This window comes from Leishmania martiniquensis, chromosome 32, assembly GCF_017916325.1.
Source record: "Leishmania martiniquensis isolate LSCM1 chromosome 32, whole genome shotgun sequence".
NCBI classification, from domain to species: Eukaryota; Euglenozoa; class Kinetoplastea; order Trypanosomatida; family Trypanosomatidae; genus Leishmania; species Leishmania martiniquensis.
The window spans coordinates 422,779-443,232 of NC_090167.1; the positions used below are offsets into that span (position 1 = coordinate 422,779).

A 20,454-nucleotide genomic window follows, 5' to 3' on the forward strand; every position below is an offset into this window, starting at 1 on the left:
ACCATATGCCAACGTACCCCATGCTTCCCTCATCGGCGTGCCTGCACCTCTCGCCTTTCTCCCGCTCTCCTTGTCGCTGATGAGAAGTGCGCTTTGTTTCGGCATCGCTGATTGCCAAAATCAGGCCGGAGTCCCTGCCACGTCTGACCTTTCGTTATCCCAGTCTACCCCATTTCATTTTCCCCGCGTTGAACACCGCGCCTCATCACGTGACAGGCCAACACCACAGCGGGGAATAAAAAGGAAAACACACAGAGAAAGAGAGAAAGGGAGACTCGCGTCGTTCATCATAGACTCGCTCCAGGCGTTTGTGGATTGCTTTGCTGTGACGCTCTCTGTTCATCTGTCACCTGCGCTCCTTGTCGATCCGAGTAAAATCTCGGCCTGTGCGTGCTGTGGAGCGCACCGAGGCGGCGTAGCTGTGTCAACATCACCCCTCTTTCCTCCAAGGTCAGAGGTCAGTCTTCTTCCCCCCTCCCCTCCGTCAACTTTCCATTGAACTGCAATGACGGAGATCACCTACAGCTACTCCCGAGCGGCCCGCGAGTTTGGGCGCATGCCGGAGTTTCAGGCTAACGACAGCGAGATCATTGCCGACATTGCACCAAATGAGGTGGTCAAGGACAAGTTCACGCGGCAGAACCCGAGGGAGACGCAGGTGCAGAATGTACCGCATCTCTCGGAGGCCAGCACCAACACCGAGTCTGTGCGCATCAAGAATCACGCACAGTACCATGGCGAGGGCGGCTGGCCGCATGCCGTCGACCCAACCGAGTTCGAAGAGAAGATGAAGTACTGCAAGAAGGTGGAGCGAGAGGAAGGGTACCTGCACACCTGCGGGCGGCTTGTCGAGCAGTGCGTGGAGCGCTGCGTAAAGCAAAATACCGCGATGGATATCTATGGCCACTACTTCCCAGACGCTCCGCCAGATGAAGAAGAAACGATGGGACCTGCCTCGCTGAAGGTGTCGGCGGTGCTCAAGGACCCATCCGAGGAGAAGCGCACGGCAGCTGCCCTCTCCTGGCAGAATGACGGTCGCCGAATCGCCGTGGCCTACGCGCGGCTCAAATTCCAGAGCCAGACGCCTACGATGAGCACCAACTCGCACATATGGGACATCATGAACCCCAACGAGCCTGCCGAGACCCTGATTACGCCGTCGCCGCTGTGCAGCATCGAGTACTACTCAAAAGATCCTCATCTCATCGCCGGTGGTAGCTGGAACGGCGTCGTGCAGTTCTGGGATACCCGTCAGCCGAGCCGCCCGGCCGCTCGCTCTCTCATCGAGGAGAGTCACAAGGATCCGGTGTGGGCCCTGAAGTGGCTGCAGAGCAAGTCTGGCGAGCTGCTCTCCGTCTCAACGGACGGAAACGTCTTTGTGTGGGACTGCCGCCTGCCGGAGAAGCCGATGATAATCCATTCCATTAGCGAAGACAACTTAGTGCTACAGCCGCGCAGCAACGACGGCGGCGCTCGCGGCGTTCTCGGCGGCCTTTGCCTCGACTACGACCCTCAGGTGGGTGGACCGGCCAAGTACATGATCGGCACGGAGCAGGGCACCATCTTATCATGCAATCGCAAGGGCAAGACCCAGCACGAGAAGCTGCTACCGAATACCTTTAACGGCCACCATGGGCCGATTTACAGCGTTCAGCGCAACCCAATGTTCTCCAAGTACTTCCTCTCCGTCGGCGATTGGACAGCACGGCTGTGGTTCGAGGACTTCAAGTTCATGCCGATGTTTAGCACCTTCTACCACAAGGCATACTTGACCTGTGGTGCGTGGCACACGGTGCGGCCCGGCGTCTTTTTCACGACTCGTATGGACGGGTATGTGGATGTGTGGGACCTGATGCTGCGCCAGACCTCACCTTCCTTGTCCTTCCAGGTGTCCGACTACGCGTTGCATACCCTGAAACCGTCGCAGGACGGCACGTATATCGCCACCGGCGGCATTGACGGCAATGTGTCGCTGATGGAGCTGTCTCCGTCGCTGTGCACGCTGGCCCCGGATGAGAAGAATGTCATCGGCACCCTTTTCGAGAACGAAAGTCTGCGAGACAAAAACCTCGATCGTGCCGTGAAGGAGAAGCGCGCCGTGGCGCGCCAGCGTGAGCGTCGCAGCACGCACCTCTCCGGTATCACGAGAGCGCCGACGAAAGAGGAAGCAGCGCTGGACGACGTAGCTGCCAAGTACATCGATGTGGTGAGTGCTGAGAAAGCGGAGGACATTCGCAGTCGCGAAGAAATGGATGCGCTGCGACTAAAGGCGCTTGAGGACCTTGAGGATGGAATGGAGCTGTACGAATAAGGTGCGGATACCGTTGCTCGATCGGGTCTCGTTGAAGGTATAGCCAGCTGAGCTGATAGACAAGCACCAGAACGGGGTTCATCCATGGGAGGCGGTGGTACGGCGAACAGGAGGAGGAAGAGCGGAGTCGTCTACTCATGATGCGGGCCGGCTTTCGCTTCTTTTTCGTTGCTACCACCTTCATCTCTGTCTCCGATATCTGTGCTCTTTGCGGCGTATGACCTGCAGCGCTTCACTTTTCACCCCTCCCCTCTTCCTTCCTTCCGACCGGACGCGGCTCCGGGTAGAAGTCTGGTTCACCACTCAGGAAGCGCCGCGATGCCGCATCGTCGGAAAAGGGAAGGGAGGGAGGGAGGGCATCCGACACACGCAGTGCTCTCTATTTTTTTCCTGCCCTGTTTGCACGCGGGGCACGTGGGCATGCCGAACAAGGCGCTGCGCTTTGCAGGATCATGTACTATACACGGCGCCAGAGGGAAGTCGAATGTGGCGATGATAGAGGTGCAACGAGACGGCCACAGAGAAGGGGAAGGGTGGCGGTGACTCCAACCGTCAACCGGTGCCGATACATCGTTGCGCCACTCACTTTCTCCTCCTCTCTCTGCGCCGATAACCGTCCACTCTCACGCACTGTGCTTGCCCGCGGCGCCTCTCGTGCGGGTCGTCAACGAAATGTACATATGTGGCTGTCGCGCCAACACACGCACACATGCATGGATGATGTAGTGTGTGCTGCGCCTGTGTGGTGGTGGCTCGTGTGTGTGTGTATCGTCTTTTTTTCTCTCCTCCGTTACCAAGTGCCGTTGGTGTCGATGCTCGACGCAAACGAAAGCGAGAAAAAAAAGATGTCGCCACGTGAGTGCTGACATGTCGTGAAGAGAAAATATCCTCTCATGGTGGCGGTGGCAGCGAGGACCACCATGCCCTGGCCCTTTGGCGCGTACTTCTGCACAGCCACTCAAGACTCTGCATCCTGGTGAGCTGTTGGCCTGCTCAAGGTGAAAAACAGGAGCGGTGGTGACGAAGGGAGGCATCGTGTTAGCTGCCTCAAGTCCTTTTCAAGGACATGTCTTGGGCAGCTTTAACGTCGTGAGAAAGAACCCGGCGGGCGCCCCTCCTCTTCGCAGGACCCTTGATAGATTCCCTCGCTTCTTACCGGGCACAACGGGTTTGCTATGGGGACGGTGTTACGCCGCTGTTCTCTCGCTGGAGCCATCATGCTCCTTCCCCTTCGTTGTGGCACCGAACTGTGACTCCTATTTGTCGCGCTCGGGATTGTGCTTACCCCCGTCTCATCCGTATCCACCATCCCCACATCCCACGTCCAAACGACTCTCTTTTCATGGGACCCTCTGACGAGGGTCAGCTTTGTGCGACACGCTGCCAGACGCCTTGGACGATATTGTGCGGCATCTCCTCGTCACCGCTCTTCCGTTGCAGAGAACTAAATTTCAGACTGTCACCCTCTAAGAAGGAGACACGCAATCACAAATAGGCACACCGCTCTGCATCGGCGCCCTCGCACGCAAATTCCCCAGCGATGCCGTCGAACAAGACACTCCCCAACCTAAACCACTTCATGGAGAAGAGGATCGTGGTGAAGATTCAAGGCGGACGCTCCATCTCTGGCTTGCTGCGCGGCGTCGACGAGCATATGAGTATTGTACTGCACGACGCCATGGAAGAGACTCGCAAGGCAGCTGGCGGTGACGAGGAAACAAAGACGGCTCTCGGCACAACCGTAATTCGTGGAAGTGCCATCGTCGATATCGTGAGCGCCGACGTTTGAGGATGTGCGCGACCTTGTATACAGTGGCGCGTGCAGGCATCGCAGGGAAAGGGCCCGTGTGCTGTGCGGCGGCATGGGACAAGGGGAAGCGTGCAGCGGGCCACACTAATGGTATGATTTGCTGCCCCTATAGGAAAAGCCTTTCTGCGGAGCGGTAGCGGGGGCGGATGCGCTTTTGGTTTGTGAAGAGCGTGTTGTGCTGATGCGGAGGGAGTGCTGTCCATCTTCCCTTGACGCCCGCCTCCCTGCCTTCCCCTGTTTCCAGTTGACGCGGCACCGTGAGAACGCCTCCAACGCCTCCGCTGCGGTTCTCTTTCTTACGTTCCCTCCAGCTCTTCTAGAAGCACTCGTTACTGCTGCGGGGGGTGGAATGAGTGCGCGTGCGTGTTTGTGTGCTTGTGGAGGCGTGACAGGGACGAGTGGTCTGCAGAAAGTGGCGATGCGCGATTGTGATAAAACCAAACGGAACTTTGCAAGCACCGCATGAGAAGATGAATGTTCTGACCACCGCTACCACCACCACCACCGAGACGAATGGGTAGCTCGCGACTGCTTCCTCGCTCGCGTCTCGGTACGGAGCACTCGAAAAGACAGGGCGCGCAAAAACACGGTTGCCATTGCCGGAAGTGCTTCTGCGGTGTCTCTCTATCTCCGTGTGTCTTCGAACCTCGTCGAGCCTGGCGCGCGATTCGTGTTGTGAAAGCCTCTACGGTCGTATCGTGCAGATGGATGAGGCGCTCGCGCCACCAAAGTGGCGGTGGCACGTGCGGTGTGTCCTGTACGTCTGCTACGGCCGATACGTCGCTGGTGCTCCTGCTTGGCACTCCTTCTTGTGCGACCGTCAAACCGCTTTTCCCCACACGGTACGCTGGCCCTCTCTCTTCCCCTGCCATGCGTTCACACTGCTTCATCAAGGGCCTTGGTCGCGCGTGATTCCGCCAAGAGAGGAGGGCGACGGCGGGGAGTGTGTGCCGCTGCAGTCTGCGGCGCCTGTCTTCTTTTACTCAGGCGACTCAGCTCTCCTCTTCCGCCCCCCTCTTTCTCCCTTATACGAGGCAAGCCTGCCATCGGAAAGAAATCTGACAACGCCGTCACCAGAGAACCCCACACGCGTGCAGAGGCAGACACGAGATATTCGTCTCTCTCCTCGGCGAATGAGAGTGACACCTCTGCGCGCCACGGCCACACATTCAATCGACGCACACAGAGACGCAAGCACACTTTCGAGCTGCCTCTGCTTGTCGATCTCTTAGTCTCCTCCTTTAGAGTCACTCGTTCATATCTGCACCGTTTGTGCGTGTGCCCACCCCCCTTCCCCATTTTTTTTGTTCCTGTTGTTCTTCCAGCCTTCTCCATCACCTGCGCTGCCCGACGCTGCTGCGCGGCATTTTTGCTGACGTCTCTCTCTCCCCTTCTATTTCTTCCCTACCGGCGCCCCAAGCGGCGCATACAAAAAGCGAGGCGCACGAGACCGCTGCCAGCAATCATCGCAAGGAAGCGAAAATGGCAGGTCTCGATGTTGCCTGGATCCCTTTTACGGTGATGTACTTGCTGTATCTCATCCCGCCGACCCTGATGGAGGTGTACTCGTACTACAGCCGCGGCGGACTTGTACGCTACGAGGATATCAAGTACGATGACAGCTTTGGTCCGCAGTACCAATGGAACCGCGACACAGAGGTGTACTTCAAGCGTTTTCTCGATCGCCCGACTAGTGAGGCAGGTAAAGCGTTCTTCGCGTGGCTGGACTGGAGCTCGGAGTCGTACGACCGTACTATTTACATTCTGCGCCGCAACTTGGCGAAGCAGGACGGCGAGGTGAGCGCTTGGTGGCGGTACATCTACGGCCCCTTCATCTTCAATTGGCCCAAGAAGGCCTGGTTGCGCGGCGACGATGCAGCCTGTCGAAAGATGCCGGTGTGGGGAGTGGGCGGTGAGGAGCGCGCCCGAAAGGAGTATGAGGAGGCAAAGGCAAAAGGCTTCGACAAGAACTACCATTACCAGATAATGCGCAAAATCCGTCGTGAGCAAGCGCTGAAGGCGGCGCAAGAGAAGAAAGCAATCGTGTGAGAAGAAGAAGGCACTGGCGGCAGAGGGGGGCATCTGATCGGTGACAGTCGCTACAGTCGGCCTTTTTTTGTTTGCTCGTTTCTCTTTTCTTCTTCGCGCCTCCTCCCTCCTACACAGCCACACACACACACAGACATATATATATATACACGCCGCTCCGTAGGCGGAGGGGGAGGTGGTTTTCTCTCTCCCCGGCCGTCTTCAGATGCGAGTTGCTTTTGCTGAGCAGACCGCGGCCATGCACGTCCCCTCGTCCGGGGAGCGCCTCTCTGTCTCTCTGTCTCTCTCACGGGAGGATCATCTCCCTTCTCTTCTCCTTTCTGCACCGGTAGCCCTCAAGGATGATGCCGTATCACTGCTTATGTCTCTATCTCGCTTCTCGCATTGTGTGTGTGTGCGTATCGTGTGTATGCGTGTGGTCTGTATGCTCCCTTCACGTCTTCTTTCATGGGTGCGCAGGTGAATGCACGGCGGTCGGTAGTGGTGAGGGGTTTCATCCGGCGCGCCTCGTCTGTCTGCAGATGTCCGCAGTTCGGCAGCCCTCCGCATTAACCCTCTTTTTTTCTTCATTGGCGCTCTCTCCGGCAACAACAAAAGAGAGAGACGACATACTGCTCGAAACGTACACGCGCCGCGGGGCTTAGGAGACGAAGCCCTGCGCTCACAGGGGAGTTCCATAGGGCGCGCCTTCTATCCCTGCTTCTCTCACTGAGGCAGAAGACGAGTCGTCCTTGTATCACATGTGGGGCTAAAGAAACACGCATCGATGAGCATATGTTGCGCCTACATCCCCTGAGCGTTAGGGATGGGGGCGAGGCGAGGCTATGCGGCGCTCTCGGCAAAGGCCCTCACTTTCGGCGCAGCTGCAACTGCTTTCCTTTCTCTGGTCAACTGCCCCTCCCACCCCCTCCCCACTACGCTCGACGCCTTTGTGTCGTTGACTTGCGCGTTCTCCGCCCTTTTCGCGGTGTTGGAAACGGCGAGCATGCCAACGTGGCGAGAATGATCGTGCATGCGACAAGAACAAAATACGTCCTTGCCGGTGCTCCCGACGCGGCTCTTCATGGATGCGCGCTTGGGTAACGTGAAGGGCATTTGTTCATATGCAGGAGGGGACTAGACGTCGTCATCATTTCGTTACGTATGGGCCCCTGGCCTCTCCCATCGCCTCTCTTTTCTTCGAACTTGTACCTCCGCTGACTGCTCATCACGCTGGTCAGACAGAAAGTTCCGTACACGCACACGCACACACACACGCGCACAAACTCTGCTTCTCGAACTCTTTCTATACGCGAAGGCTGAGTGAGCTTGCAGGCTCTGTCCCACCCCCTGAATCTGTGCCCGAGCGTCTGAGCGCCTTGTCAACCCGAGCGAGAGTGTCGTCTACGCACACGCTCAAGTGGGACGGCATTTCCCAAAACTGCGTCGTAACGTTTTAGGCACCTTTGATAGCTATATCACGCACGTATTTCTCTTCTTGTGCGCTGTCGGCGGTCTTCTGCGGCTGTGAGTGTGTGTGCGGGGGCGCATCGCTGACCTCACCTCTCTGTGATAAGGGTGCAGTCGTGACCGCCGCCAAGAGGGAATCACGTAAGAATTGCCTACAAAAAAAAGATATCATCTCACTACCGCTACACCAAGGGTGGGGTCTCCCTCATCACCACGAGTGTTCATTTTGTTGTGTTGGTCCCCTGAAGTGTATTTTTTCCCATTTCATTAGCAGACCTTCTTCACGACGATTTCTCTAGCGCGCCCTTGCCATTGTGCCGCCAAGGTGTGACTCCCTTGCAGGCTCTCACTGATTCCTCAGAGACGATCTCCTGTGCGAACTACACTGCTTCCTTTTTTTCGGTGGTTCTCCCCATAACCCTTTGCCTCGACGCGCTTACCTGGCAGTGCATCGTACTGCCGCCTCTCTTCTCCCTCACGCTTTGCCCTGCTGCGCTGTTTTCCGCCAGTAAGAAGGCCGCTGCCAGCTGGTCCTCATCGCTCACGCTCTCCTCCCCTCTCCACGTGTAGCGTTCGTTGACAGCTGCGGTTGTCGTTTTATTGCGTGGCGTTTTGAGCCCCCCTTCCGCCGGGTTACATTGGTGTCGGACGTGCTCACTGCACCCGCTGACAAACATGGACGGATTTCGTTTTTATATTGAGGGGATCGGCCTACCAGAAGGAAGCACGCGCCGTGTAAACAGTGAGCTTATCGCTGCCATCAACAGCGCAGACCCAATGGTGCAGTACGGTGGCTTGCAGATGCTGTGCGATCAACTGACCATGAGCTCTTTCATCTCGCCGTCCATGATGGCGACTATACCGCTCATTTTACCATCGGTGCTCCGGTGCATCGCGTCATCGCAGGTGCGCGAGGTATTCATCACGGCAGCCCGCGCGCTCACCTACATCCTCGATGCCTTCCCCCGCACCTTTGAGACCCTCCCTACTCGAAGCACCTTGGTCGAAGTGCTCCTGCAGCACCTTCGTTCCATACAAGATGTGGAGCTGTCGGAGCAGTGTATCACCAGCCTGGAGATAATTTCGCGGAGCCACATAGGAAGCCGCGAGCTGCTACGCAATGATGGCGTGGAGGCGGTGCTTGGCTTCGCCGACTTCTTTACCCTGCACAAGCAGCGGCAAATTTGGACCATTGTGCAACGGCTTGTCAGTGAGGTGGACGAGAGCAGCGTACGGCACATCACTGCATGCCTTCACACATTGCGCATCGGCATGACAAATGGCGACGCCGAAATACGTCAAAAATCGATCGCTACGTTGGCGCAGGCCATTGAAGGAGTCAAGGCAGATCGAGTTACGGTGGAAACAGTCTTTGGAGACGCGGCAGATCGCATCGCAGCCCTCCTACACGAGCACGGTGTCAACGACGACACGCTCTCGTCTGCGCTCTCTCTCCTGTACGCTGGTGTGCAGTGGAGCGCTGGTATCGCGGCGTCCGTGATCCAAAGCAACCTCTTCGACAGACTGCTTTCCTTGCTGCGCCGGAAGCCGGTCGCGGTCGTAGGGGCGGAGCAGGACAACACCCCTCCGAGGGGATGGAGAGATGCTCGCGGCATCGCCGCGGGCGGCGTAGAGTTGGAAGGTGCCGCCGGGGCGGAGTGCGGCTGTGGCACTGGCTCCGAGCCCGCTTCGGTGACGACGACGGTGCTCACGTCGCACCAACGCACTGTTGTGTGCCAGCTTTTGGCCTCTCTGCTGATTCCCTACAGGAGTGGCGTCACTGAGGAGCTCGAACGGCTGGAGCTACTGACGCAGCGGCCACTGCTCACGGGCACCGCCTCCTCAGGTGATCAGTCGGCCATGGACGACAACGACGAAGAGGAGGACGAGGAAGATGAACAAATAGCGGACCCCGACGATGACAGCAGTACGGACGCTAATCTGGCGCAGCTTCGTCAGAGAGTGGCGCAAGAGCAGGGCCTAAGGATTGAGACGAAGCCTGCCTATGCTCGATGCCGCGCCTCCGGCTTCATGTGCGATGGGTGCGGAAAGAACTGCACCCCTGGTGACTGGTACCGGTGCAACGAGTGCCCCGACAAGGATTACTGCGCTGCCTGCGTGTTGGAGCACTACAAAGACGATAGCGACGGTCAGCACAGCTACACAGATATGGAGCAGGTGGTGGGAGCCACCGCCCGCAACCGGGACAAGGTGGACCTTTACCGTACGTCGCCGCAGCTGCTCCAACGCGTTCTAGAAGCTATTCCGACTGTAGTGCATGTGTGCGTCTCTTCAGAGCTGGTAGCGGTGCGGGCGTCGTGCCTCGACTTCCTCGTTAGCGCCGTTGACATGGCCTCTACAGAGCAGCTTCTCGCAGGCGACATCGCGAAGTCCTCACTCGGTGAGGTTCTCAACAACAATCTTCGAGGCGCCGATCTCGTCTGCAATGTGCTCGCGGTTGCTCTAGCGGGTCGGCTGTTGCAGAAGGTGGGTGATGTCTTCCAGGTGCAGTTCGTGCGCGAGGGCGTGAAACTGAGTCTGCAACTGCTGAAGCAGCGTTGCAAGGTCAAGGGGAAGGCGGCACTTACGCGTGAGGCGCGCGCTGCCTTGACGTCATGCACCAGCGGATGGAGTACCATCATCGGCACAGAGGCATCAACGCTGCTCCACCGCTTCCTTGGCATCGAGGATGAGCAGGCGATGGAGTCACTCCGTCGTGTCGTGCAGGAGCTCCGCCTAAACCACTTCAGCTCCGCGGTAGGCCTGCTGCGGCACGTCCTCGCTAGCGACGTCACAGCTTTTGAGTTCTACTCGAGTGGTATTGTGCGAGAGCTTCGGAGCTGCCTGAGTCGTCAGCAGAACGTATACGCCGTGATGCTGCTCGTTGCCGAGCTTTCCACCGCACCCTCCTCCGCCGAAGGTGCGAGCGAGAGAGCGAATGCCGGCACGCCGCCGACGTCGGCTGCCACCGCCGCTGGGCGAGCGAGTCACGGCGGTCGTAATCTGCTTGCGCATCTTGTGCATCACTTGCACACCGTGCTGACGCTCTTCGACGACTTTACCGTGCCCACCTACGACTTCATCGGTAGCGTTCACAACTACTTTGTCGTCTCTTTCGAGCCGCACCGGGAGTCGGCTGCGGTCAACAGTGACAGCTCTGTGTCGCCTCGGCAGTGCATCAAGGCGCGCATTCGACCTATCTCCAGCGTGAGCGCCATGGCGCAAGTACTACAGCAGGAGGTGCTGCACCAGGAGAGCGAGGAGGGCAACGACGCTCGTGGCGAGGAAGGCGAAGCGGTGACGAATATCCTGCCCGACCTGCACCCGCGCCAGCTCCCTGAGCCCAGCGGCGCAAGAGAAGCGGCGCCAGCGCACTCGCCCCCTTCTGGTTCTGCACCCGCAAGCAACAATATATGGATTCGCTACGGCTCACACGTGCTGCCGCTGTCGATGACGATGCTGCAAATCATGGAGCACCTCGTCCTGCCTGCCGCGGCGGCCTCCGAGGCAGAGTCGCACAGCAGACGCCATGGCGACATCGGAGGAAGGGCGAAGTCACGCCACCAGCGTCGTGGAAAGCGCCACAGCACCGCTTCGTCAGGAGAGGCGGAACACGAGGAGGACGAGGACGAGCGCCCGGCTCACCGCCGCCTCGTCCCACTGGACACATCGAGCGCCGCCGGATACTCTTTGCAGCGACCTGTCGTCTTGCACTACAGCACCACTCCATACAACCCGCAGCACTACTCCTTTTACAAGGTTCCGAACGCGTTTCCGGCCAGCGGGAATCCGCAGGCACCGCTGCAGGTGCGCCTACCGTCGAAGGACCTGGAGCCGAGAGCGGTGTGGGACGTGAAGCAGGAACTCGCTGGCGCCTTTCATTACAGCAAGCACGTTCTGTCCGACAACCAGCGAGATGTACTGTGGCTGCTTGGCGTTTTGCACGCTACGGTGGCAAACTGGGCAGCGCTGCTGGCCCACACGCAAACACAACTGGCTGCCGGCTCGGAGCATCTGCACGGCATCCATACTGCATCTATCCTGAACACCTTTGCCCCTGCCATCTCGATCGCCGAGTTCCAGCACGCAAAGCTTAACTGCAAAGCAGTTCAGCAGTGCTCTCAGATGCTGCTGGCTGGTCAGCAACGTGGCACCTGGGCCGTGAAACTGGCACTGGACTGCACCTACCTTTTCAGCTACTCCACGCGCAAGTTCCTCTTCGACGTTGGCTTCACCTCCACGGATCGCTGCTTGATTCAGCTGCGCAAGTACCGGGAGCTGTTCGGCTTGAATGAGCCGAGGGCCTCGAATGAGCAGATGCGTGGCATCTACGGTCAGCTCAAGAAGGAGGCGAAGCGGGTGTGGCGCGAGGACATCTTGGAGTGCGCCAAGAAGGTGCTTAGCGCGCAGGACGCGCAGGCGCGGAACCGCGTCTGGAGCTTTCACTTTTACAACGAAAACGGCTGGGGTGATGGCCCCACACGCGAGTTCTACACCCTCGTCAGTCAGCAGCTGCGGCAGCGGAAGCTGGGGCTTTGGCGCAGTAGCGGCGAGGCCGCAGATTGCACCGAGTACGACGCCACTACTGTTGGCCTATACCCGAGGCCGGTGCTGCCCGGGTCGACAGAGGAAAAGCACCACATCGTGCCGTTCTTTCGCCTCATTGGCCGCTTTATCGGGCGGACTCTCCTTGACGAGCACGTGCCTGGCTTGCCGCTCTCGCCGGTGTTTCTCCGCCTCTTGCGCGGCGACGTGTGTGGGGTGAACGATGTGCAGGATATCAGTGAGGAAATCGGGCGGGTACTGGCTGCCATGACGGAAGCCGCTGCGAGCGGCAGGACGCGGTTACAGTTGCCAGGGCAGAGGACATCGGTGGAGGTACACGACTTGGCCCTCGACTTCACACTTCCGGGGGACGACAGCGTGGAGCTGTGTCCGAATGGGGCGAAGACGGCGGTGACCGCCGAGACTATGATGGCGTACTGCGACGCGGTCACGAGCTTTCTGCTCGATCGCGGGGTGGCTGCAGCGGTCTATGCCCTTCGCGAGGGCTTCCACTGGTACATACCGCTAGTAGCACTTCGAATGCTCAGCGTGGACGAGTTGTATCAGCTCATTGCCGGGCATGAGACGGCCATCACGCGTGACGATTTTGAGAAGTACAGCGAGGCGAATTACGGGTACACTCTCAACTGCAAGCATGTTCAGTGGCTCTTCGACATACTGGCCTCCTTCACGGTGGAGGAGCAGAAGCAGTTCTTTTTATTCCTCACCGGCTCCGCACACCTTCCCGTCGGTGGGTTAGGTCGACTGCGACCTTCCTTCACGATTGTGCGGAAAGCGGCCGAGGATGCGAGCGTCAAGGAAGAGGACATGCTGCCGTCCGCCATGACTTGCCAGAACTATTTGAAGCTGCCACAGTACAACACAAAAGAGGAGATGGAGAGGAAGCTTCGCTTCGCCATGACCGAGGGCAGCGGCGCGTTCCTGCTGTCCTAGATGTTTCTACAGCTACCTTACGAAGCGGACGCGGCGACGCCGTTTTTATCGTCGAGTGTGTAGAGTCTGTGGTGACTGGGCCGCCGTGTCATCATCGCCTAAGCAGAGGCGTACTTTTTCGTTTGCTGGAGCGGGCATCCTCTTCGTGGTTGCGCTTCGTTGTTAGCTGGTTTATCCGGTGCTGCTGTGGGATGCCTTTGCAGCAAAGCTCTTTGACGACAGTCTCTCTGTGGTGTTTAGGGTGGAGGTGAGAATGCCGCTGGCCGTGAGAGGGTAGCGGTGGCCATGGTGGTGCTTGCGGCCTCTTTCTTTTCCTCCTTGCGGTCGAACGAGTAACGGGGAGCGCACTGCACCCCCCACTCTCACTCGGTGCAACCTCGCCTACAAAGTAAACAAACACACACCCACACACACAGCGAGGCGCACCCATCTGCCAGAAACTCCAGAAGGCTTTCATGTGTGATTTGGCAGGCAGAAGTGCACCTTCAGTTGTTGTTTTTTGGTAGGCACAACGTGTTTTTTTCTCGTTTCCTGGTTGCCATGCTGACTCGACACAGGCTTCTGCAACGTGTGGAGAAATACGCGAGGATATGTCTGCGTCCCTTCCAATTTCGTCGCGTGATATCCGTCATTGGTGTATCCGCTACGGCGGGCGCTGGTGTAGGGGCACAGTTACACCTCACCCCTTCTCGCTCACTCTCTGGCGCGTGCCTGCGCATCCCACTTGCTCGGTCGCTCCCATCCTCTCTCTCTGCCTTTTGGAATATTTGGTGCACTCGGCACGGTCGACGTGCTCCTCTTTTTTTTTCTAAATCCCCTTTACATATGTGGCGCACCTCGCACACTCTTGCACTCCCCCCGTACATTTACCACGTTCGGCGCAGTCGTTTTAATTACGTTGCCGTAGTGGGGGTGGGGAACATCATCAAACGAGGGCGGTGTCTCAAGGTCGAAAAGAGTGGAAGCCCACAACGGACGCGGTCTTTGAGCGCGCTCGTGTCTGCGTCACACTTACACACCTTCTCCTCTCCCTCGAAAGGGAGGCGCCCGCACCGACTCACCCAGAGACACACACGTACGCACACAATTACACGTGCCTTCTCTCACAGCAGGGCGTGCTGAAAGCGTTCCCTCTCAGGTGTGCGCGGGTCTATTTCGCACACAACGCCGATACCGGGCCACGGGAGGGTGCCAGCTGACATCTTCTCTCCGGCGCTTTTCCTGCGCATATAACGCCCCCCCTGCCTTGCTGGAGTGCGCGTACATATTTGGTGCACCACGCTTGTAGCTGTCTTTTGGGTGACTGTTCTTTTCCTTGCGTGCTTGCTTTACCGCCGAGTGGACTTGCAATCATTGTTGGTGGGTATCTATAGGTATATAGTGAGTGGCGATAGTTCTCTTGGTTACTCTTCTTGTGGCCTGTTGCTGTATGGCGTAGCAGAGCGCTGCTGCCGCCTCCCACTTGCGCCCGTCGTCTGACCCTCTCGTTTTTTGTTGTTATTCTCCCCCTTCCCTCCTTTCCCATCTCCGTTTTCGGAGACCAGCTGTCGCTTCGCTCCCGTTTTTTTTTGTTGGTACCCTCTGTATAGAGGGGGTGGAAAGCTGTTTCTCTCTCTCTGCCCGGCGTTCACACGCCGCTTAGCGGTAATTGTCATGGACGCCATCCTAGATTTCAGCAAGCCGCTCGACGTGCAGCAGTTTGAGCAGGTCGTCATGGCACTGTCCTCCGGTACTCCGGCGCAAATTATGGAGGCGCAGGAGGTGCTCACGCGCTTCAAGGCAAACCATGACGCCTACCTCCGCGTCGACAAGCTGCTTACCGAATCGCGCAACATGTCCACACGCTTCTTCGCGCTGCAGGTGTTGGATGACACGATTCTGCAACGCTGGAACACCCTCTCCACGGACAATCAGCAGGCGATCCGAAACTTTGTTGTGAGCCTGATCGTCCGGGAGTGCACGAGTTTTGCTCACATCCGCCAGAATCGCACTCTCTTGACAAAGATGAACATGACACTGGTATCCATTGCAAAGCGGGAGTGGCCGGTGCGGTGGCCGAACTTTGTGCAGGAGATCTCGACAAGCGCATCACCGTCAGAGCCAATGGTAGAGAACAACCTCAACCTGCTTCGCCTCGTGGGCGAGGAGGTGTTTGAGTTCGGCGAAAAAACGCTGACGTCACGATGGGTGGAGCGCAAGAAGCAGGCGTTAGCGCAGGACTTCCGTTTTATCATGGAGCTATGCGTCACCGTCATTGTGAACTCAGATGACACAGCGCTGCTCCGCACGGCGCTCGCCACCCTTGAGGTGTACGTACCATGGATGACCCCGGAGGTCATCTTCAATGAGCAGGTACTGCAAAGCATCTCGCGCCTGGTCGTCGGCGACGGCAACGTTCGATGCGAAGCGGTTCGTTGCTTAACAGAGATGTGCTCTGCCGCCACCAGCGGCGGTGCCGCTGGCGATCAGCAGGTGCGCTGCATTTTGGAAACGTTCAAGGCTGCCCTCGGGAACATCATGAATGCGTTCCCGACGAACCACTCCTCCATCATGGAGCGCATTGTCGGCTTGTACGAGCAGGGATCGCTGATTGATAAAGAATACGTATCGAATTTGAGTCTGCTCCTCATTGCTTTCCTTAGACACTACTACGCGAACATATCGTACGACGACATGCTGCTCGTCACCTGTCACGAAATGCTCGTCGGCATGAGCAACATCAACGAGAAGGAGCTGTTTAAGGCGTGCGTAGAGTACTGGTGGTGGCTCGGCGATCACCTGCTGCGGGCACCCGCCAGCGTAGTGAAGCGGAATCTCATGTCGAAGTTGCCGCGCGTTCTTTCCGATGTTCGCTTTGTACTGATCCGTCGTATGGCGAAGCCGGAGGAGGTGATCATTGTAGAGGAGGAAGGCGAGATTCGTCGCGAACACGTCACCGACGTGGAGGAGCTGCAGCTGTACAATCTCATGCGGCAGACGCTGGTGTTTCTGACGCACCTGGATCCGAAAGACACGCGCAATATCATGACAGACCTGATGAAGCGGCAGGTGGACCGTAGCGAGTGGTCTTGGCACAACTGCAACACCCTCTGCTGGGCCGTCGGCTCCATCTCCATGGCCCTGTCGGAGCAGGACGAGAGCGACCTTTTTGTGAAAATCATTACCGACCTACTCACTCTCTTCAAGACGATGAGCGGCAAGGAGAACCGCGCAGTGATCGCCAGCGACGTCATGTTCATTGTCGGGCAGTACCCCCGCTACCTGCGCAACCATACGACGTTCCTATCCACGGTCACGAGAAAAGTGTTTCAGTTCATGCGAGAAAAGTTTCCTGGAGTGCAGGACATGGCAGTGGACACATTTGTCAAGCTTAGCAAGCAGCTTGACTCCAAGTACGCAGAAGTGAACGGTAGTACCAGCCTGGCGTCTGAGGTGGCGAAGACCTGGAGTTCTATCACGGAGATGCTGTCCTTGCAGCAGGTGCAGACATGCTTCAACGCCGCCGGATACATGATTGCGGCCGGCTCCACAGAGCAGCAGCGAGCGCTCCTGCTGGAGACGTTCCTGACCGACACAAACGCCCGTTTCAAGGCGTGCACGGCGTCCGCCGCTGCCGCGGGGACCGCGTTTTGCCAAAGCGAAGAGGCGATGGTGGAGCTACTACACTACCTGCGCGTCTTCAGCAATGTAGCAGACTCCTGCGGCGACGTCTTCGTGTATGAAATGATGTTGATCACGCAAGACCTCTACGGCTTTTACCGAATGTTCTCCGAGGCGCAGGCGAGGGCCCTCTCCGACGGCGGCGAGGCGGCGCTGCATCGCCCTGATATGAAGTACGTGCGTCTCGCGAAGCGCGAGATTCTGCGCATTTTCGAGCGTTTTGTCGGCCACGCCACGCAGCTGAAATTCATCGCAGAAACCTGCCTACCGGACATGTTTTCAGTGGTGCTGCTGGACTATGAGAACGCGATCGCGGCGGCAAAGGAGCCCGGTGCGCTGGCCCTGGCGACCGCGTGCGTGCGCACCATGGGCCGGTGTATCGAGAGCAACTGTGAGGCCATTCTGGACCACACATTCAACACTACCGTCGCCATCATTGCCCACGATATGGAGAGCCACCCCGATTTTCGTGTGAACCTGTTTAAGCTCTTGCAGGCACTTAACGCCCACTGCTTCGAGGCGTTCATCTGCTACACCTCCACTCATGAAGATGTGGTTCTGGGCATGCTGTGGGCCATCAAGCACACCGACTACCCGACCATGTCGATCGGACTGGAAACACTGGACTTGTTCCTGGAGAACGTGGCTAAATCTGAGTACGCAGAGGTTTTCTACAAGGCCTATATGCAGCGCATTCTCGTGGACGTGATGGTGGCGTCGATGGATTCACTCCACGCTTCTGGCTTCCAGCATCACGCCCGTATTCTTCAGAAGCTCTTCACCGTTTCCTCCATGGTGCCGGCGGACACACCGACGATCGGTAAAGAGGTGATTCGGGCCTACTTGCTGGAGAGCCTCACCGTTATCCCAACGCTGACGAACACCTCGATTCTTAGCTTCGTGGACATGTGCTACGAGTGCTTCACAGACGACGAGCGCTTCCGCACACGATTCGCCGACTTCCTGATCGAGGTGAAGGTCTGGGGTGCAGAGCAGGAGAATAAGATGCAGGAGGAGGACGAGCGGCGACTGCGCGAGGAGACGATCCCCGGGTTTTCAAACCTATCTATGGACGACCCGCCAACGAGCCTGTTCAGCAACCACATCTGAAATCGGCGGGTGCGCAGAAGGGCAGAACGCGGGCCCCGTCTCACACGGTCGACATCCGCGTCGTTGTCGCGTGTATCCAATTCTCTACCCCATCACTCTTAAGACTCCCTTCTTCCCCCCTCCGATCCTGCTGTGCCACTCTTTTTGGCTAATGGGCGGCACAATGCAGAGTCGCAGCTCTGAGTGACACCCTGATTGAAGGACGGAGGCTGGGATGCAGTACAGAAGGTATGCCCTCAGTTACGCGCTGCTCCTTAAAGCAGTTGATGACCTTTTACACACACACACATACACATACGAGAAAAGAAGGCGAAACGTAATTGTAGATGCATACAAACGCTGCTGCCCCATCGCGCTCGCTATTGAGCACCCCATGCGCACAGCTACTCTAGTCAGTGTTTTCGTACGCTTTCTCTGTGCGTGTAAACTTCGCGGTGCAGCGCACCCACTGAGGGGGTGGGAGCGGTGCAAAATATTCAGCACGTGGGGTCCTTTTTTTTCGTGTTTGTGCGGTTGCTGTTTCTCTTCATGAAAGGTGCTTGCGCTGTGCGGCGTGTACGTGCCTCATTTGGACCCCAAAGCGCCCATCACCTCACCTCTTCCCTCCTCTTCTTGGAATGTCTCACGCTGACTCTCTGCTGATTCCTCGCCCTTTTCATGGCGTTTCTCTTCGTGGCGCACACTCACACCATTTTTGCGGATGCATACGGCTTCAGGAAACGCAGATACAAACACATACTTTCATTGCAGGCAGCATGAGCTCTGGCGCTATCACGCTTCCTTCCCTTTCTTCGACATACGTATCCGCGTACGCCGCAACAGGAACTTGTGGGTGAACAGGCGCTGATGCAGGCGACTTTCCCTGCCTTATTCACAGCTCTTCTCGAAGGTCTGCGTCGCTCTCATCGCCTTGTTTCGGTCACACCCCTACACTCGCGCCCACGCTTCAATCACTATCCTCGTCGAAGCGCTTCCTGACTCGTCTTCCCCCTCCCTTCACTCGGCCGAGGTTTCCTCTGTATCTAAGCGACTGCACTCTTTTTGTTTTTACGAGGCCTTTTTGTCGTGTTACTTTCATGGATTCCTCCCTGGTGACGGCGCCAGCATGCAATGAAACGGGGGCTGGGCGACTCGACACGCGCTACTCCGTCCACGTCTTCGGCAGAAGCGGCAGTGGCAGCAGCAGCAGCAGCCCCACACCTTGCTCAACCTTACCAGCTCTGGCGACGGCCTCGATGGATAAAGGGAATAGCCATCTTGTGGACACGGAGCATGTCCCGACATCACTGAATGCGATAGGCCCGCATGCGCCGGTTGCCATCCACACTGTTAGCTCCCAACTCGCATCTGCCACGAGCACCTGTGTCTTCTACCCGTTTGATACGCTGAAGATACGGTACATGTCGCAAGACGGCACAGCGACGCGCCTGCACAATGGCCGCGTCTACTCGTCCATTTACAGTTCGCTGGCGCTAATCTGCAGAGAGGAGGGCTTGCGCGCGTTGTTCCGCGGATGTGCAGTGGCCGTCGCCGGCTCAATGGTTGCTTGGGGTGTGTACATGCTTTTGTACCGCCAGCTGTGCAACCTGACAGAGTCCACGTCGTACACGGAACGATCGTGTGTCTCGGCGGTGTCTAGCGCCATCTCCTCCTGCGTGGCCTGCCCGATTTTTCTCGTCAAATCCCGCATGCAGTTGGAGGAGGTGAAGCGCGTCTCGCTCTACCGCTCATTTTGGAGCGGCGTCCACCATACAGTGCAGACAACTGGTGTCCGCTCCCTCTGGCGTGGATTACCACTGCAGCTTTTCTTGATCTTCCCCAACGCGCTGAGCATTCCTACCTACGACACACTGAAGCGGTTTCTTCTACAAAACCGCTGGCATCATGCTGAGCTCACAGAGCTGAACCTCTTCGAGATCGGCGTCTGCTCCACTCTGACGAAGGTTTGGATTCTTATCCTGTCGCACCCTCTTGTAATGATGAAGGTGCGCATGCAAGACGAAAGGGCCACCCTTGGTGAGTGTCAGTACCGCTCCGTCGCGCAGAGCTTCTCGAGCGTGCTCAAGACGCAAGGGCCGCAGGGTATGTACCGTGGGTTCTTCACGGCACTCGTTCATTCCCTGCCCCGCTCCTTTCTGCACTACTGCATTTACGAAAAAACTCTGGTGCTCCTGTGCCGCCGATACCCGTCACCGTAGCGACGCCGGCTAAGGACCTTTTGAGAAGACGGGTGGCATCGGAGAAAGGGCGCGTGTACGTGCGTGCGTGCGCGTGGGGGTGGGGGGAGGCAGATGGTGTCAGAGCGGTAGCGAGGTGGTCCGCGGCAGTGCGCCGCCTCCTTCTTCCTTCCTGCCTCCCCTTTCCCCTCGGTTGTCTTGGCTCACCGAATCTCTTGGTGAGGCGAAGGAGCTCCAAGGCAGTCGGGGGGGTAGAGGTGGGGGGAACGAACCACCTGAGTGCCCGTTTTGCCGTCACAACCGCCTGTGTCTGCTGCGAGGCCTCCGTTGGGCTTTGTCCCCTCTTCACTCTTTGAGGCAGACATTTCCTGAGGAGCTGCTTTCCACTT

General features: G+C 57.8%; 6 protein-coding genes across 6 annotated transcripts; all 6 read left to right on the forward strand.

Annotated features, from left to right (window-relative positions):
• Nucleotides 1–505: 505 nt before the first annotated feature.
• On the forward strand, nt 506–2,311 carry LSCM1_01750 (uncharacterized protein; the record flags this gene model as incomplete). The annotated part of the gene is made up of 1 exon (XM_067319350.1): nt 506–2,311. The coding sequence occupies one exon, from the start codon at nt 506–508 to the stop codon at nt 2,309–2,311; it is 1,806 nt and encodes a 601-aa protein (XP_067175899.1).
• Nucleotides 2,312–3,851: 1,540 nt separating this feature from the next.
• LSCM1_01751 (uncharacterized protein) lies at nt 3,852–4,100 on the forward strand (the record flags this gene model as incomplete). The annotated part of the gene is made up of 1 exon (XM_067319351.1): nt 3,852–4,100. The coding sequence occupies one exon, from the start codon at nt 3,852–3,854 to the stop codon at nt 4,098–4,100; it is 249 nt and encodes an 82-aa protein (XP_067175900.1).
• Nucleotides 4,101–5,603: 1,503 nt separating this feature from the next.
• Nucleotides 5,604–6,170, forward strand: LSCM1_01752 (uncharacterized protein; the record flags this gene model as incomplete). The annotated part of the gene is made up of 1 exon (XM_067319352.1): nt 5,604–6,170. The coding sequence occupies one exon, from the start codon at nt 5,604–5,606 to the stop codon at nt 6,168–6,170; it is 567 nt and encodes a 188-aa protein (XP_067175901.1).
• Nucleotides 6,171–8,294: 2,124 nt separating this feature from the next.
• LSCM1_01753 (uncharacterized protein) lies at nt 8,295–13,118 on the forward strand (the record flags this gene model as incomplete). Its single annotated transcript, XM_067319353.1, has 1 exon — nt 8,295–13,118. One exon carries the CDS (start codon nt 8,295–8,297, stop codon nt 13,116–13,118), a length of 4,824 nt encoding a protein of 1,607 aa, XP_067175902.1.
• A 1,653-nt stretch (nt 13,119–14,771) lies between these two features.
• Nucleotides 14,772–17,888, forward strand: LSCM1_01754 (uncharacterized protein; the record flags this gene model as incomplete). The annotated part of the gene is made up of 1 exon (XM_067319354.1): nt 14,772–17,888. The coding sequence occupies one exon, from the start codon at nt 14,772–14,774 to the stop codon at nt 17,886–17,888; it is 3,117 nt and encodes a 1,038-aa protein (XP_067175903.1).
• A 1,076-nt stretch (nt 17,889–18,964) lies between these two features.
• On the forward strand, nt 18,965–20,086 carry LSCM1_01755 (uncharacterized protein; the record flags this gene model as incomplete). The annotated part of the gene is made up of 1 exon (XM_067319355.1): nt 18,965–20,086. One exon carries the CDS (start codon nt 18,965–18,967, stop codon nt 20,084–20,086), a length of 1,122 nt encoding a protein of 373 aa, XP_067175904.1.
• Nucleotides 20,087–20,454: the final 368 nt, after the last annotated feature.